General features: G+C 46.7%; 1 protein-coding gene across 1 annotated transcript; it reads left to right on the top strand.

The window, feature by feature from the left end:
• The first annotated feature begins 5,790 nt into the window (after positions 1 to 5,790).
• On the top strand, positions 5,791 to 18,509 carry PSMB3 (proteasome 20S subunit beta 3). The gene is made up of 6 exons (XM_066586418.1): positions 5,791 to 5,940; positions 7,519 to 7,703; positions 9,557 to 9,664; positions 10,588 to 10,765; positions 15,006 to 15,100; positions 18,378 to 18,509. The coding sequence occupies exons 1-6, from the start codon at positions 5,938 to 5,940 to the stop codon at positions 18,424 to 18,426; spliced, it is 618 nt and encodes a 205-aa protein (XP_066442515.1). The 5' UTR covers positions 5,791 to 5,937; the 3' UTR covers positions 18,427 to 18,509.
• The last annotated feature ends 430 nt before the right edge of the window (positions 18,510 to 18,939 follow it).

Raw genomic sequence — 18,939 nt, 5'->3', positions numbered from 1 at the left:
CTAGCTGCCGGCTACGAGCAAGGAGCCAGTAGAGGTAAATATGAGTTCCATGAGCTCTTTATAATATTTCCACATACCCCTTTCTAAAAATCTTTTTTTTATCTTAGGCAACCCCTTTAAAGGGGGCTGTCCTGATACAAACTGCTTTGTTAGGGCTTAGTCACACGGGCACATTGGCGCCCGTGTTACTGTAGGAAGAAGACGGCCGCACTTCAGGACGGACGTCTCTCCGCAGCGCCGGAAGAAAGAACATGTGACCGGCTTCATTGCCAGTCATGTGTTCTTTCTTCGGCGCTGCGGGGAGTCGTCCGTCCTGATGTACGGCCGTCTTCTTCCTGCAGTAAGGGCTCAGTCACACGGGCGCCGATGCGCCCGTGTGACTAAGCCCTTAAAATTATATCATAGTGCTGCTGCCTGTTCTCATCTAGTGCTCAAGTCCTGGGCACCATGATGCCAAGAGTTCGGAAAGGTCATGTGCAGTCTGATTGGCAGGCAGCGGTCACCTGACATTTGCTGTCAACACAGAAAGTTATCATAGCGCATTAAAAGCGTCAAGTTAAACTTTGCTACATCTGTCCATAACATGGTCATTCCAAAATTAGGGCTCCCACACACTTGCGTTTTTTTAACGCTGCGTTAACGCTGCGCTTTTTTAACGCAAATGTCAATGGGACTTTCTGTTAAAAACGCATTCGCAAGTTTGTGCTTTGCGATTTTTGTGCGATGCGTTTTTAACATTAGAAAGTCCCATTGACAATCGCGTTAAAAAAAAGCAGCGTTAACGCAGCGTTAAAAAAACGCAAGTGTGTGGGAGCCCTTAAAGGGGTAGTTCCCTCACTTGCCCCCCCCCCTTTATAAAGCATATTGGGGGGCCATTGACAAGCAGCATCTCTCACTGTGGTGATTGCCAGATACATGAAATCAGTCACATGAATATAATCAGTCATCCGAATAGCCGCCTTGTTAATGCTGCATTTTCCCTGCAGAGGGCACTCAGGAGAAATGTAGCGCTGGCTGAATATTCAGTCCGTAAAATCAGCTATCTGACAGCTACTCAGAAGATTTTCCTTAGTGCTTTATTGAATTCAGACCATGCTAACACTTCCTGCCCAATGTCATGGCAGCTCAGTGTTGACGTAGGGATATTTTTTGGGATTTAGATTGCTATTTTTATTACACATATACCAGCTGGGGATTGGATTTAATTGAAAGTAGCGTACTTCATCTACCTCAGCGGCTCTTAATCTTGTTGGAGATAATGAACCTCACAAGTTTCGTACGTGCGTTCACCGAACGCTTCGTAATTGGAAAAATAAAATATGTTTTTTTCAAATCCAAAACATTGGTATATATTTTATTAGTGCATCGGTCGTACATAACCAACTCAATGTGACATTTCCTGTTACCTTTCAAAGACAGGTTCAGAAATGCGCTGCTTCACCTTGGCAGGTGCCACTCTCGTGTCATTTTCGAAGCAGTCTGTTCCTTTTCTTCATTTTCTCGAAAAGGATAACTCGCAAAGGTACGTTGTAACAAACGGTATGAGGATCTCAAGGGCTTTCTTAGCAATAAGAGGATTCGCTACGATTTGGTGACACCAAAACGTTGAGCGCGCTGTTGTTCTTATGAGATGCCGCTGTACCTGGCGCTGCTGAAGTTCAGTGATTTTGTCGAGGTATTCATCATTGACATCTGCTGTCGCAACACTAAACGCTTTGGACGCCGCGGTAATCGCGGTATAACGCTCCTATTGATTTCAATGGAGCCTTACAGACATTCGATCGCAGCGTTAGAAAATGAGCAGGGGTCTGGCTATATGGTCCGCTTTGACTTTCGGGGGTGAAAGTGCTGGATCGGGGAGCCAAGAAAGTATAAGAAATACCTCCCTGAACTCCAGGGAATCTGCTGTATGAGCTCCATGACTCATACCTGATGACAGGTTCCCTTTAATAGGAGATGCACCTGCATTTCCAGTGCCGAGCACTGTATAGGTGTCTAAGCTATCTGCTTCTGCTCCGTACCCTGTGTGTTTTGCTGGTTTATGGGCTATAGTGGGCATGCCACTAAGTTAAAGGGGTCGTGCCAAGAGCCTCAGTAAGAGAGGCTCCCTTTCTGGCAGATGTTCTTCAGTTCTGGTATCTACAGGACAGCCATTCATGTGAATGACCATCCTGTAATAATACATTTTCACTGCAGTAGCCGCAGCAGGGGAAATGTGTAGCTGGCTGCAGCTTTCCCCAGCTAAATCAGCTGATTGCTAGGGGTGCCAAGAGCAAGACATAGGGGAATCAGGCCCTGCATTTTGTTGGGGGTTGTGCATCTTGGCACAGCCCCTTTAATGGCAGGATAGCCCATCAGTGTGAGAAATTTAGGCTGCGTTCCCACGGGGCATAAGTCTCGTGGAAATCTCGCAGAATGACCGCAGTGGGACCGCACAGAAATGCAGCGAAATTTCCACTGCAGAAATGCAGCTTCAAAACTCGCGCCAGGACGGCTTCGCCGCCTGCATTCTGCTGCAGCCATGTCCCTCAGCCTTGTTATCCCTTATCAGTCTCCCATAGAGACAGAGACGGCGCTAAAATTGACATGCCGCGGCTTTGATCTCCTTACGGCATGTCACTTTCGGCACGGCTTGACCACGACGACGTGTCCGCAGTGTGTGAACGAGATTTTTACAAATCTCTTTCACTTTGCTGGTTTATCCTGGGATTAAAATTTCGTGGCAATTCCGCCTAAGGCCTCCTGCACACGGGTTGAAGTTCCACAGCGGGATTTCCCGCGGAATTTCCGCCCATGGAAGCTGCCATAGGATTACGTTAGCAAACGCAATCCTAGGCAGACGGCTGCGATTTGTCCGCGCAAAATCTCTCGTGGCAAACAAATTGCGGCATGCTCTATTTCTGTGCGGGGCTCACTTCTCGGCCACCGGCTCCGGTCTGCGCATGCGCCGGCTGCCCGTCAGCCGGCACCTCAAACAGCGGGAGCCGCGGAAGCAGGTGAGTACGCGCTGGTCCCTGCAGGGGCGTGGGACGGGTCCCGCTGCGAGAATTCTCGCAGCTGGATCCGACCCAGCCGTCTGCAGATGGCCTAAGGGTGACTACCCACTACAGTTTTTTTTTCACTGCGAAATTCGCGTTTTTTTTCTGCAGGGGTCTATGGGACTTGTAATGTTAAAATCGCGCAAAATCGTCATAAGACGTTCAGCCAGGGAGTACGGTTTTCCTGCGGTACTTTAATTGTGGGGTCTGCTGGAAGAACTTGATCTCTTTGCTGTGCCGCTGCCTACTTCTAGAGTGGCCCATGGATAAAAACAATGATCTGAGGATGTCTCCACTGCCGGGAGCCATGGTCAGGACCCAGATGAATAGTGGGGGCGACCAGGTGACTGGGTGAGGGGCTGCAAAACTGGGTGAGTGACTTACTTTAAGTGAGACAACTGTCACCCGATAGTCGTTTCAACAGTTATTGCTCCTGTTCTTTCCCACAGGAGTGACAGTCATTTAGTGAGTGGAGGCAGAGCGCGCCAAAGATCTCTTCTGGCCACCTGCTTCCATTCACTGTGAACAGGCAGTTGCTCAAGGATAAACGACTACCTGTTTACACTGAGCGAGAGTTGCTCACTAGCTGCATTGTATTCAGTGAACTGAAACGAGAGATCTCTCGCTCAGAACCCGGTGGACTCCTGTGTTCACATAGAACAATTATCACTGAAAATCACTAATTTCAATGATTTTTCCAGGCAATAGTTTCCCCATTTCTCGCTATTCTTAGGGACCTTCACACGTAATAGAATATTCTGCAACAGCGTCCGGCTTGGCGTATTCTGCACCAAAATCTACACGGCTAACTGTGGATTTTGATGCAGATTTGCTGACAGAATTCCGCTATTTTCCAATTTTGCAACAAAATCCGTATATTAGCCGTGCAGATTTAGGTACTAAATATTCCGCAAGTGGGAGTGTAACACAACGCTGTTATGGAATATTCCATCCTGTGTGAAAGACCCCTTAAGGTCCTTTCACATGGTGCAATTAGTCGTCGGAGCGAGCGAGCAATGACTAAGTTGTTTACTTTCAAACAGCATCTGTTTATACGGGCAGAGAATCATTTACATTTTTTGGTCATTTTGCTTGTTTTGATGATCGTTAGGCTGGTCTTACACGAACGGATTTCTATTGCGGAGTGCGCAGTCAGCATCTACATGGTGGATCCGCAGCAAATAGCATGCATTAACCCTTTCCAATCCACTGTCTGACGTCTTAAGACATTATGATTTAAGGCTGTACAGCTCCGATGTTGGAAGACATCCGTCGGGGTTCTCTTACTGTAAATTGCCAGCCTCTCTGCTGTCGGAGCCTATCCAACGTGTCACCTCATGCAGTACTGGCTTTAGCCAGCAGATAGCGCCGTTGTATAACAGCAGTAAAACAGTAAGCCCCCTAGGAAAACCAGGATACAAATTGGATTGGAAAGGGTTAAAAGGTATGTATAAATAGCTTTTTCCTTCACACTTGCGGAAACGAACTGCATGTTCCGCGAGCGAAGGAAAAATCGCAGCATGCTCTGGTTTGCTGCAGACTCCGCATTGGCAGCCTCCATTAAAGTCAATGGCGGCCGAGCGACCTGCAATTGACATTGTGGATAGGCTGCGGGTACCTGCGTTATCGCCTAGCATAGGCTCGGGAAATACAAATATTTAGCAAAAAAATCTGTACAGCGCATGACCGACGGCAAGCGTCCGCGATCATCCACAATACAGAACTACGGTACGCAGGGTCGCCGGCTGGGGTCACAGCTAGATCCCGCTGCGGGAACCCACATGCGGAATCCGGATCGTTCGTTTGAGGCCGGCTTTAGTCTGTCAGGCCATGTTTACACTGAGCAATTAAGGCCGATCTCACACGACCAGATTTGAATTGCGGATTCTGCGGGCTCCGTCCATGCGTGTGATACGCGGTAGTTAACAGGCAATCAGTTGTATTGCCTTACGCAGTTCCGATCAAATTAGCAAGTCGGAATTGTGTAATCCGTGAGCGAAAAATAAAACGCAGCATGTTCTATTTTACTGCGGATATACGTGGCATAGATTCCATTGTTTTCTACGGTCGTGTATATACCCGCAGCCCATACACAAGTACATTGCGTATGGGCTGCGGGCATCCGTGCCATCACTAAGCGACGGCGCACGGAGTGTAAACGCTCATGCGCAGTACAATTTCACGGCTGTATACAGATTCAGGTCCGAGCTCACAGCTGTAATCCGCTGCGGGAGGCCGGCAATGGATTCCGCTTACGGCCGTGTGCGCCCGGCCTAATTTGGGTGGGTGTGGAATTGTCTATTTGGGGGTGCCTTTCTACAAAATATTACCTATCCCCCCTGCGAATGACTGATCGCTTTTTACACGAGACAACAGGCAAACGACGAACGATGATTTATACGCCTGCATAAAATGAACGATTGCTTTATTAAACTGCACAGAATTTAGTAATAACACGGTGTCCACGCCTTTATAAACGGCCCCTACATGGGAGAAGCTTTATTCCCGCCCCTTAATCATTTTTCTTTAATCTAAATCAATTTTCCCGAAATGCGTTCAGTTACCATAGCAACCAGTCCTCCCGCATCCCATCATGCTTTTATTTCCGCCGCTCTATATCTACCTACTCCCACAATGCACTAGTTTTTCCCCACTGGTCCTCCATTTACCCATCAGGCATTGCGGCACTCTATGACTTCGCTTATTTTATTTATTCCCTCCCCCTTCGGGCAACTCAACCAATCGTCGATTATTGACAGGACTATAATCAAATCAGCGCACGGATTGCCTGGAGAGGGAGCCAATCAGCTTTTAGTGGGTGTGTCTAAGTAGAAGCAGCGCAGGAACCGGGTGCTGCTTTCGGTTTTGAATAGCGAGAAGCAGACGTACCGCAATCAAGATGGTGAGAGGAGCGGGGAACCGGGGGAAGAGGGGGGCTACGTGGGCACGACTGTGTAGAAGGGGAGCATGGCAGCCAGCGTTGTCCTAGTTACTCAGCAGGCGTCACGTGAGACAGTAGTGTTAATTCTATTTGCACTGTCCTATCAGTCAGCCTGTTGTTCTCTGTTACCAGCCAGTTCAGCTTTGGGAGAGGCTGACGGTGGGGTTTCCTCAGCCCAGTATCCCCAATGGGAATAAATTGGGTTATGTGCTCACGGGGCGGGACTTGCTGTGCGGTGGCCGCAGCGTAAGATCCACATCAAAATCTGCGCCATTCTGTATCCCCCCCCCCCCCCTCTTCCTCCGCATTGGTGGAATCTGCGCCCAAAATCTCATCATATAATTGACATACTGTGGATCCCAAATCCGCTCCGCCGGACAATTTCGGCACAGATTTTGGCAGATTTTTTTGCAATATTTGCAGCTGTTGTGGAGGGTCCGCACGGCAGATCCTCCCGTGGGGGTGTGTCCGTAACCTATCAATTGTTGTGGTTTCCGCAGCAGATTTGCCCATTGAATGATGCTAAATCCGTGCGCACCTCCGTGGTCCTGCGTGCAGCCAGATCCCCTCTATCCTGCTGTGACCCTCGCTGTTGTATGTAAAGTACAGGACCCTCCGCAGAGATGTCACAGCCAGCAGTCATGTGATTGCCTCATCCAATGACGGCTGCACCAAGATGAACTTTATCGCCTATTCTATGGATACGTGATTAGTCTGATCTCTGGGGGTCTCGCCACCAATCCAAGAACGAGGGTCCCGTGTTCCTTTTTACCTATCACTGCAGGGTTGCTGCTCCCACCCGTAGTGGCTGCCGCGCCATTCCTTTCAGTGGGGCTATCTCCGGCAGGCCCTTTGAATATGAATGGAGTGGCACCGTGCGTGCGCAGCTTTAGCTTCGTTCTATCTTCTCCTTAGTGCGGGGTACAGCAAGCCCACAGTGAGGAGGACACGGGACCGCCGTTCTCAGGACTGGTGGGAGTCTCAGCGAGGAGACCCCCCCCCCCCCACCAATCAGACTTGTATCACCTATTCTGTGGATGAGGGGATAAGTGTATCTTGGTACAACCACTTTAAGGCCCAATGCACATGGATGGATTTTTGCTGCGGAATTCATGGCCAGGCGCCCGCTGTGAATTCCGCAGCGATGCCTGTCCATAGCATGCAATGTAAAATAATTCTCCCATGCACGCAAGCGGAAATCACTTGCAGCATGCTTTATTTTTATGCGAGACTCGCGCTTCCATTGCAGTCCATGGAAGCCGTCCATCCCGCAGCGATTCTGAAATGTCAATTTTGAAATCGCTGCAGATCTGCATCCTCTCTAGCATGTCGTTCTTTTCACTGCGCGTGTGTGGTGGCGCGCCAGCCGGCACATCCGCAGCGCGTCTGAGACAGGTACGTGGGAGTCGCTGCGAGATCTCCAGGCCAGAATCCGACCCGGCCGTGTAATAGAACTAGGAACATTCCTATAAGCCATAAAGCCGTAAGGAACAGTTATGATCCAGAACATTAACCTTTTCTTTCCCGTGTCTCCTTTAGTCTATTATGTCCTATAACGGTGGGGCCGTCATGGCCATGAGAGGGAAGAACTGCGTGGCCATTGCTGCAGATAGACGCTTTGGAGTTCAAGCACAGATGGTGACCACCGACTTCCAGAAAATCTTCCCCATGGGAGACCGCCTGTACATCGGATTGGCTGGACTAGCAACTGATGTGCAGACAGTGTACGGTTTGTCTTGTATTCTATGTCCGTTCTACTCATAGTCGCTATTATTGTCAGGTGACCAATTACAGCAGGAGAAATAAGTATTATATGGTGGTCTCTTATATCAGGACTCCATCCACTAAATTTAAGGGACAACTTCCAATCCTTTTTTTAACCTGCTCTGGGTAATAAGTGATGGGTCCTGGTTGGGGTTCCACTGCATTCTCTTTTAAAGCCCTATTAGGATATATGGAAAGGGGTTTTCTATATAAGAAAACTATTATAAAAGCCGTTCTACCTCCAAGCACGCACACATTACAACCACAGTGCGGTTATAGGGAATGGGGTCCCTTTTAAAGGAAGCTCTCGTCATTCCGAGATTTGCCTGAAGAGTTCTGTCGCATCAGCCTAAGACATCACTTTGTTACCCCCTTAAAGGGGTATTCCCATTACGCAAAGTTGCTGTCAAATGAATGATCACATGTTCTTGAAGTTTGCAGTGCAGTTCTGCTTTGGAGCTCTAGAAACCATCGCCTTTCCCTGGTACTTCAGAAGGGTTTATTCTGGATACGACCTGTGGACATGTTCACGGACAGCAGCAATCATACCTATAGCCGGCCAGGATTAGATGTTTTTCCAATCCCGTTGTTAATAACCGCTGTCTTAGAATGGCAGAGCACACCGGAGCATTGAGCACTTGTAAAGCAGCAGCTTCAGGAGTCGTCGCTTCAGACTGTGGTGCTGCGCTGCCTGTCGTCAGAAGATAGTGGGCTGTCATTAAAGGGCTATTGGGTATCCACACGACTGGAATAACTGAAGAATTTATTTAATGGGTTATTCAATGTGAAACGTGAATTTTTATAAATACATAATGCAGAATATTGCTTTTTTTTCTAGATTTGTGCAACAAAGTTATACCAATTACACATTCATTTGTATGTGTCCTCAAGCAACGTGCATAAAAAAGTTAGTTTCATGCATAAAACAAGGCCCCGTACAGCCCCATCAGTAAAAGTTATGGCTGACGAAATGCAGAGGCAAAAATGGGGAAAAAATGGGAGATCCAGTCAAATTGATGTGTCATAGAGATGGAAGAATGTGATCTTGGATCGCCGCTGATTCCCAGAATAAAGGGGCTCTATAATTCGCTGCTTCTGTGGGTCTCTTCCTAGACTTTGTTTACCCCTCCCCAGAGATGACCTATTGTCTTGACAAGTAACCACTACAGCCAATCGATTATAATCGTAGCAGGGAATCGTTGACTTTACTGATGTGGCTAATGATTGGCTGCAATAGTTGCCTGTCAAGACGATCCGTGCTGGCAGGAGACTATGGGAGCAGCGGCATGTTGGGGAGATTTTAGTCCTTCTAGTATTTATTACTTTTATCCACTGTTTAAGGAAAAAAAAAGGATGGGGCTGGAAAACCTATTAAATGCCCAGTTTTGCCCATGAGTTAAAGCCATACGGTATTTTGTTGTCAGTTGATGACATAACTGGTCCACTTTTCACATGTGCCTCTCCTTTAGTGAGCTTTTCAGTGCAGAGCTCAGATTCTTTACACAGAGGATGACTTCAAAGAATTCTGGGATGGCAAGAGACGTATCTGAAGTGTCTCAATTTAGCTTTATACTATAATGAATACTTCACCCGGACACCATTCTTGACTTGGTTGTCCAAGATTCTCCATCTTTATAAAACCCAGTCACCTGTATGCAGAACATAATCTAGAACTGATACTCTGCTCTCTGCACGCTCGAACCAGTAAGCAGTTACACGAGAAGAGTGACGCTCGCTCGAGTAACTGCTTTATCGCTCATCTCTAATATTAACCTGTCTGTTGTGTTAAACTTTAAGTATGTTCTTCTTGCAGGTCCCAGCGTCTGAAGTTCAGACTGAATCTGTATGAGCTAAAGGAAGGACGTCAGATTAAACCTAAGACCTTCATGAGCATGGTGTCTAATTTGTTGTATGAGAGAAGGTACGCGGTTCATTAATATACAGGGCTTAGCCTTATTTGGCATGGGTAATATACAAGTTCTGTAACAGTCAGGTTTGATCCCCGTTCCATTCTACAAACTGCTTTATGTGACCAGAAGACACAGCAGATACTTATCCAGTCTAATATTTACACAGGCTATACTTCAACCAAGGAGGCGGCAGATGCAACAGATTTGTAACATTGACTCATGCCGGATGATCACTTTAGTGCACAGACTCTTGTTTGAGAAGGTCCCTGTGGATCATGTCATTAGCAAATGTCACATTTGACCCTATTTGACACCCTTTAAGCTGCTGCTGATTGCTGTGGTTAAAGGGGTTGTCTAGGGGTAGAAAATATGAAAAGACAATATAGAATTCCTTTTTTAAAGGGAAGCTGTCGCTGGGTTCATGTTGCCTAAACCGTGGACACCCTATAAAGTTTGACTTGGAACAGAGCTCAAAGAGGCAGGCTGTGCTGACGTTTTTTCAAAAATCAAGCTGTTAAACAGGCATAAATGTTGTTATTTAGGGTATGTTCACATGTAGCAAGATCCGCTTATTTCAACCTGCTGCTCCTCTCGCAATCAGCAGGCCCTCACATATCTCGCTGGCAACTGTTACTATGTGCGGTGGCACCGGTCAAGTGATGTGCCAATCTCTTCATCGCCTGACTGGCGGCCACAGTGCTTTGTAGCAGTTGACTGTCAAGGGTTTCTGATTGCAAGGTGAGAGTAGCGGCAGGCTGAAATCGGCTGATTTCGATTCAAAATCCACACCAACGGTGCAGATTTTGACTGTTTTTGATGCAGGAATGCCACTGAATTTTCCACTGTGACTAATCTGCTGCGTTTCCACTACATGTGAACATACCCATAGGCATAAACGGTTTATTGATATGCAAATTTTTTTTTTCTCTTTTAGGTTTGGCCCTTACTATGTTGAACCAGTTATTGCTGGTCTGGACCCTAAAACCTTTGAGCCATTTATCTGTTCCCTGGACCTCATTGGATGTCCCATGGTGACTGAAGACTTTGTTGTGAGCGGTACATGTTCAGAGCAGATGTATGGCATGTGCGAGTCTCTATGGGAACCAGACCTGGTGAGTATAGCGTGAGCCATACTTGCTGTATCACTCTTAAAGCAGTTATCACACCTTAAACATTTATTACCTTCCACAGGGTAAACAATAAAGGTTCAATTGCTAGGGGTCCAGCTGTTAGGGGCATACAGGAATAACAAGAATGATATACCCCTGAGTACCCAGGAACAATGGAGCAATTGTGCACAAGCATGACTACTGTTCCATTTTTTTTTCATAGCCTAGTGCATAGCTCAGCTTAGTTCTATCTCCATCAGTTCCGTAGAAGTGAATAGTGGTGGACACGCGTGTGCCCTGCTGCTCTTGTCACTAGGGGGAGCACCATTTTCATCATCCCAGCGGCTCAACCTCCAGGGCGCATACATTTATCACTTGTGTGGATAGATGTTTAGAATAACCCTTTATCGGCAAAGGACATACACGTATGTCCTATGCATTCAGGGTTTGTATGGAGGTGATTAAGAGCCGTTCCCACACCATACAATGTGGGTGCCAGCTGTTTCTTACAGCTAACAACCGCGATCAAGCTCGAACACTATCTGTGCAACGGGGCCGGATGTCGTTATCTGTGGTCTGTGCCAGAAGTGTAATAGGAGGCAGTGAGAGTGGAGCAGTCAATTACACTTCCGGTCCTGACCACCGACTACTACATCTAGCTCAGCTACATGACACTGGGCCAGAGGATGAGCTGATCAGCTCGGATCTCGAGCGGTGGATAACATGTTCTGAGGGTAGGTCATCAGTAGTAAAAGCCCGGAATACTCCTTAGGTACAACTAACAGAGAAATTGAAAGGTGAGGGAAGCTCCTGGTTCGCCAATAAACCAGGCATGGGAACCTTATCAAGGAATTACACTTTATTTATTTTTTTCATTACATATTTACAGGGAAGGTACAAGTATGGGTCCTACAAATAGGATAGCGTGAATGAACTGAGTGTTTTTATTTTTTTCTCAATGATGTTGATTAGTTTGCTCTTATGCAATAAGTCATATACTTGGAGAAATTCCAGCACATCAACAATCGCATGAAAAACCTTTATTATGCAAGACAACAAGAGCATAAGCTGTAGGTCTAAAAATATCCTACGTGTTTTGAGCAATAGCTGTTGTAATACAGCTATTGCTCGAAATGCGTAGGATATTTATAGACCTATGTATTTATTTATTTATCTTTTTTTTTTTTCTCTCTTTTAGAATAGTAAAGCTTTTTCATGTGATTTGTTGACATGCTGGGATTTCTCAAAGTATATGCATCTATAGAGGCAACCTGTTTCCGTGCATCGAGATCACATTGCAGTGTCTATACAAGTGAGAATAAGGGAGATTGAACAATACTTCTGCAGCGCCACCAATTGGAAGGCAGCTTTCACCATACAAAGGGCTGATGTATTTATGTCAAAATACAGGGTGACTTAAAAGTCTCCATCTAGGGAGTAGTAGATATCATTTAGTAGAACTGTCTAATAGAAAAACTGACCGCCTTAACTATAAAAGCCAATTGGCGAAGCGTTTGCCTAACACAGCATATTAAATGCTATAGGTCAGTGGGGGCGAGTCTATGGCACGTGTGCCAAAAGGTGGCACGCAGAGCTCTCCCTACTGGCACGTGCCGCCATCGGCTGCTCACCACTTGTGAATACCGGCAGGGGCCATGGCTCCCCTGCCAACATTCACTCAGCTGCGTTGCTAGCAGCGCCGATCCCGGCGCACACTGTGACGTCAGTGTGCAGCTGGGATCCTCCACCCCTGACGACATCTCTGTACTGGTGTATTATGTCGCCACCGGAAGTAAGGGGTGGCGACATAATACACCTGTCAAACAACTGATTCATGCCCCCAGCTTCTGATTGGCTGAGAGTGGCATTGCCAAGGCTGGGAGCGCAGGGCCTGGCCAGCGGCCGCGGCATAGAGGACAGCGGCGAGGCAGGGAGCGCTGGAACAGAGGACAGCACTGACCCTGGGAGCTGCAGAGGCTGAGGTGCTGTGAGTGAGGGGAGGGGGGCTGCTATGGGGTGTCATTATTACTCTGGGGGCTGCTGTGGGGTGTCGCTGTCACACTTGAGGCCGCTGTGGGGTGTCGCTGTTACACTGGGGTACTTTTACATGTGGCGTAAATGGGCAGGGCTCTTTCAAAATGGGCAGTGTGCAGATTTTGACTGCTTTTTGGATGCATAAATGCTGCAGAATTTTCCACAGAAATTTCCGCTGAGGACATTCTGTAGTATTTCCGCATCCAAAAAGCAGTCAAAATCTGCACCCTGTCTACTTTGAAGTGGCCCTGTGCTTTTTAGAATGACAGGGGTAAAATCATACGTAGTGATAAGCCCCGACCCCTGACATGTTGGCACTTTGCAGTAAATAAGTGGGTTTTGGGTTGCAGTTTGAGCACTCTGTCTCTAAAAGGTTCGCCATCACTGCTATAGGTAACCATGTCATTTTTGTCAGTTGGACAGTTTTTTGCTAAACGAGGCACGTATAGACTTTTCGGTCACCTTGTAGAGTGACAGTAATGCATTCCAACTCCATTGTCAAAGGGGAATGGGAAATTCTTTCATTTATTGGCGTTTCTGTATGGACCCTCATCAATAATGATATGCAGCCGTTCAATCTGGCTCAAGTCCACCAGACAGCTGCTGCTGTTTCTAAGTGCAAAATAGGATGTATGGACAGTATTTGCCATCATTAGGTAATGCCTTAAAGACCAGTGATGTGCGTATGTCATTGGTCTGTGGGGCGAGTACAGAATAGATTTGGGAGCTGAGCCCGATTTCATACCCAGCAGCCATAGGCGTAGTGTCAGGGGTTGCTGGGGTCACCATGGTGACCCGACCACTGCTCAGGGGGCCCCGAGGCCGCCCTCCGCTATACCCACATGCACATTCAGTGCATTAATGGCTGGCCGTTCTGTCTGCAGCAAGATTCCCATCATGCAACAGCCAGCTTGAGAGGAAGGCTCGGCAGAGCAGGGAGGAGGAGAGAGGAACTCACATGGGCCAGCAGGGGAGGAGGGAGGAATTCACATGGGACGGCAGGGCACAGTGATCATGTGCTGCCCCCTGCTTCCTGCTGAACGGGAAGCTCCTGAGTTTGCCTCTCCTGCTGCTGTCACATGGAGAAGTGGACCGGGCCCTGGGGTAAGTGTATCTGTCTATCTCCTCCGAGATAGATAGTGTATAGATAGTTATCTATCTATCCATCCATCCATCCATCCATCCATCGCTGGTATAAGTTATACATCTCCCTGGTGTTACTGTATTTATTTACACACAATTAAAAAACGCATCTAAACCACATGCAGTCTTTAATAGTGTCTGCAGCTCCTTAATAACGTACGCGGTCTTTAAATACTGCCTGCAGGTTTTTTTTATGTGTTTTTCTTTATTGTGGTTCTAAAGTACAACAAAAACATGCACCCCCCCCTAAGGCCGCTCACACACGTGTTCAGAAAACGCAGCTTGCAATTGTGGCATTTTTACCAGAATTTCGAGCAGCGTTTCCGACCAAAGGTTATAGCGTCTGACAGCGCTTTTTAATGCACCCCATCATTGTGATAGGTGATGAGATGTGTTAAAAACCACGAAAATGCAAAAATAGAACAGACAGCTCTCGAAAATCACAGAGTTAGAAACACTATGTTCGAGCGCAGATTTGAGTAACCTCATTAAAATCTATGGGAGTGTTGTACCGTTGTTAGTACGGTGCTCGGGACACCGCGCTAATAGCGGTAAAAAGCCGTGTGTGTGAGAGCGGCCTGCTGGGCTACGAACAAATTTTCATGTGCAGGAAATGCATCATTACGCCAAGGGGCAGATCATGTATGCAGCACGATCTAGGTATGGGTACGGGGGAGTGTGGGGTGGAGGCCCAGGGGGGGGCCCAAGCTGAACTTTTGCACCCGGACCCCTGAGCCCTTAGGTACGCCCCTGCCAGCAGCTAACAGCTGTTTCATACAGCTAGCAACAGCTGCGATTGGAGCTAGGTCTGAGTACAGCTGTTTAACTGTTTAGATGCTGCAGTCGGTACTGATCATTGTGTGTCCGCAGCTAACTGAAGGGGACGGGGTACCCCCACCAACCCTCCAGGGCCCCATTGACGCCGCTCTTCACCTTGTGAAGGTTCCTAAACTTCCATGGATCTCAGCCTATTGGCAGGACTTAATAGGCTGACGTGTTTTTAAATTGGTATTTATACCAAAGTGTAACTTAAAATTGACTTTTTTTGTTTTCTCTCTCCATAAAGGAGCCAGAAGACTTGTTTGAAACCATTTCCCAGGCCATGCTTAACGCTGTGGACAGAGATGCTGTTTCAGGAATGGGTGTGGTTGTACATATCGTGTAAGTATCTGCCAGTATTCCTCACTCACTATAGACGGAATCTGTCAGCGAAATACAACTTTGAGAAATAGCCTAAATATGAGTATTTTGCTTGACAAGTTGCATTGCCCAAAAGTGACTATGCGAAATTTGACACTAAGTAAGCCTACCAATAGAGTGGTATATGGGTAGACAAAAGTGTCTAGAAATGCATCAAATGGATCATACACCATAAGGGTGACTACCCACTTGCGTTTGCGAATTTGCTGCGCTTTATTATTTTTTTTCTTTTACAGGTGTCTATGGGGCTTTCTAATGTTAAAAAATGCAACGCGGCAAAATTGCAATTTGCCGCGAAATCGCAATTTTTGCGCTATGTGATTTTTTAACATTACCAAGTCCCATAGACCCCTGGAGGAAAAAAAACCGCTGCGGATTTTTGCAGTGAAAAAGAACTGTAGTGGGTAGTCGCCCTTAGACAGCGTTTCTCAACTCCAGTCCTCAGGGACCCCCAACAGGTCATGTTTTCAGGATATCCTATAGAGAGAACACCTGAGGCACCGACAATAATTACATCACCTGTGCAGTGCTGAGGAAATCCTGAAAACATGACCTGTTGGGCGGGTCTGAGGACTGGAGGTGGGAGTCACTGCCATAAGGCACTATAAAGCATTTGGTGTATTTTTTTTTCTTTTTAAAGGAACGTTTATTGGGTATTGTCATACAGCACATCATCCTGCAAACTACAGTCATCAGAACATTTGAATTCTTTCCATCCTTCATAGTTACATATAGCCTTTTATTTATTTCCCCCTCCCATCCCCCCAAAAGAACAGAACCCAAGATTCCCAACCTGGGAAATCGTAGTAACTAGACTTAAAACCAAAAGTTTTACCCACGACACGACTGTTATCACAGCAAGCATTCAGTGAGGAGTAAGAAAGGAGAGGCCTTCAAACTTTCCCCTGGCTGAGAAGTTAGTCAGATACGCCTGATGTGGTATTAGGGCAGTCAACCCATCGGCCCCATATTCTGGCAAATTTGGCGGGACAACCTTGGGCCATATATGCCATTTTATGTAGAGGAGTGACCCCATTTACTTCACGCTGCCAATCGGCCCTAGTAGGTTTTCTTTTGGGTGTTTCCAGTTGAGCAATACCACTTTTTTAGCATAAAAGAACAGCAATTTATATAGAATGCGTGTTACCGTGGCAACCGGAATGTCTTCCACAAGACCAAAGAGGCAAAATCTAGGATGCAGGATGCACGGGGCGCCCAGGTGTGTCTCCAAAAACTCTAGTACATCCCTCCAATAGGTCCGCAAAACATGGCATTCCCAAAACCTATGCCTGATGGTGCCCACACTCATCAAGCATCTCGGACAGTCTGCATTGGGAATTAGGCCCATGGTACACAAGCGAGTGGGAGTATAATGGATGCTGTGTTGGAACTTGACTTGGATCAACCTTTCTCCTGCACTAACCAAGGCTGGCCCCGAGCTGGTCAGAAGGCCGCAGCGGTCATCCGAGTCCAGGTCCGGTATGTCTGAGCCCTCATTTGGTGTATTTTTAGACCGCCTGGTCTAAGGTTATGCCGTCTGTTAGACAGGATTAGTGAATCTGCTCTGAAGAGCTCTCTAGAACCATAAAGGTAAGCGTTCTTGTAGTGGGCACAGGGGACACTTGTTGTACGGTTGCAGTTTAGTTGAAGCTACAGGAATTGATCACCTGCTCTGTGCCCACAGATAAGAGGGTGATGGGCACAGAGATGGGTTGCATGTAAGCAAACCCTGTATACATATAGCAGATTTCAGAGACCATACTTTTAACGTCTGGTATGTAAGCATGGCGACACCTTCAGCTGAATTCAATGAGGTCTGCGGCTCTTGTGAACTGGCAATCGCCTATTAGTTATCATATATACTGTGTATATGGCATAAATACGTAAGGCCTATTCACACCTGTGTCATGGCTTTTAGTCACAGTTCTGTTTTTTCTTTTCCATTTTTGGTGCAGAAAAATGGAATTTAAGGTTTCTATTTCTTTCCCCATTGATTTCAGTAGCTTTAAAAAAAATTTAAAAAAACGGAATACTGCCAGTTCGCTTCAGTTTCTTTTTAGATTTCTGTTTTTTTCTTTTTTCTTCTTACTGGGACAAATAATACTGCAGCCTGCCTTATTTTTTGCAATTAAAAAAACCCAGAAACAGAACAGAAGCAATCAAAGTATTATTTATTTTTTATTTTTTTTGAAAACCCATTGAAATCAATGGAGAAAAAAACCCAAAATGTAATTCCATATTTCTGCTCCAAAACCAGAATAGAGTAATAGAATTATGACTGAAATCCTAATACGTGTGAATGAGCCCTAAGATGGTAATACCCTTTTAAGGGTGCCGGAATACGCCGCACGCGAAAATCTGCATCTCTAAGGGCTCGTTCACACTGGCGAGAAAATCAAGTGATTTATCTTGCGATGCAAGAGTGACTTAAAACGCATGATTGTGAAACCAATGATTTCATTCTCATTTGCGATGTTTTCACTCCTGTGATGCTGCGTGGAAAAAGAATTGCAGCATTTCCTTTCTTTTTACGGTATCGACCATCCAGGCAGTTTTGCACATGTTTTCAATGGGGCCAACGGCAGCAGCACCGGCCCCATCGCAAACAGTGGGAGAACACCGTGATCTCCTGCCGCGGCTGTGACAGCTGCGACGGGGATGAAGGGAACCCCCGCAGGGATGCAAGGCTGTTTCCATGTATAACTCCTCACACCCAGGGGTTTTCAGAAGGACTGCGAGGGCGATATCTGATGTGAGTCCACGGCCCAATATCGCCCTCCCCTGTGTGCAAAACATGTATATTTTGTAATGCGGAATTACTGCAGCTTTTCAAATGATGAAATCCTCAGCAATTTCACTGCAATTCCATAAATCCATGTTAGACATGTGAAAGCATCCTAATAGAGGTTAAAGGGGGAACAACTCCATGTGACTGAAGCTCCCAGCAGCCAGGCTAATTTGGGATGTGTAAGATGTAATTTGGTGGTTTCACTAGGAGTTTACATGTCTGGATTAACAGCAAAATGCAGATTGATTTTTTCCTGTAAGCAGCTTGGAATCCTCCGCATTAAATCATTTGTAGTGTAACCATAATCATGGCTGCTGCGATGCTCAGGGAAGAAGTGGCAGATGGCAAACTAGATTAATTGGTCAGCGGCAGCTGTCATAAAGGCTTTGTCTTTTGATGAATCCGTTCTTGAACCCGGCAGTGAAATTGTAAACTCTCTTGTCTTTCCAGAGAAAAGGATAAAATTACCACCCGGACACTGAAGGCACGCATGGATTAACCCTACTGACTGGGACCCCTTGGACGAGCAATGTTAATTTTTTAAATTAAATAAAAAAAAAAAAAGGAAAATATATGCTTGGATCTGGTGTATCTTTTGATTTATTTGGGTTTATATAGGAACGTGTAACAGCTTTAAACCTAGGATGACTGGTGAGGCAAAAGCCTGCACTGATCTGAGAAGAGAACACTTGTCTGTTCCTTAGGAACCAATTCGGGCTGGGGCTAAATTAAAAAAAAAAAATAGTGATGAGTGAGCATACTCGCTAAGGGCAATTGCTCAAGCGAGCATTGCCCTTAGCGAGTACCTGCCCGCTCGAGACAGAAGGTTCGGGTGCCGACGGCGGGGGAGGAATGGGGGGGGGGAGATCTCTCTCTCCCTCCTCCCTCCCAAATCCCCCTCCGCTCCCCCCTGCTCACTGCCGCAACTCGCCTGTCACCCGCGCCGGCCCCCGAACCTTTTCTGACGAGCGGGGATATACTCGCTAAGGACAATGCTTGATCGAGCAATTGT

The sequence above is a fragment of the Eleutherodactylus coqui genome, chromosome 13 (genome assembly GCF_035609145.1).
Source record: "Eleutherodactylus coqui strain aEleCoq1 chromosome 13, aEleCoq1.hap1, whole genome shotgun sequence".
Classification (NCBI taxonomy): domain Eukaryota; kingdom Metazoa; phylum Chordata; class Amphibia; order Anura; family Eleutherodactylidae; genus Eleutherodactylus; species Eleutherodactylus coqui.
Note: the sequence above shows the minus strand (reverse complement) of the source record. Positions and strands in the feature narration are given on the sequence as shown.

Coding starts and splice junctions, on each gene's coding strand:
- PSMB3 (XM_066586418.1), top strand. Junction 7,704..9,556: donor GCAACTGATGTGCAGACAGT/GTACGGTTTGTC, acceptor TTCTTCTTGCAG/GTCCCAGCGTCTGAAGTTCA. Junction 15,101..18,377: donor GGTGTGGTTGTACATATCGT/GTAAGTATCTGC, acceptor TTGTCTTTCCAG/AGAAAAGGATAAAATTACCA.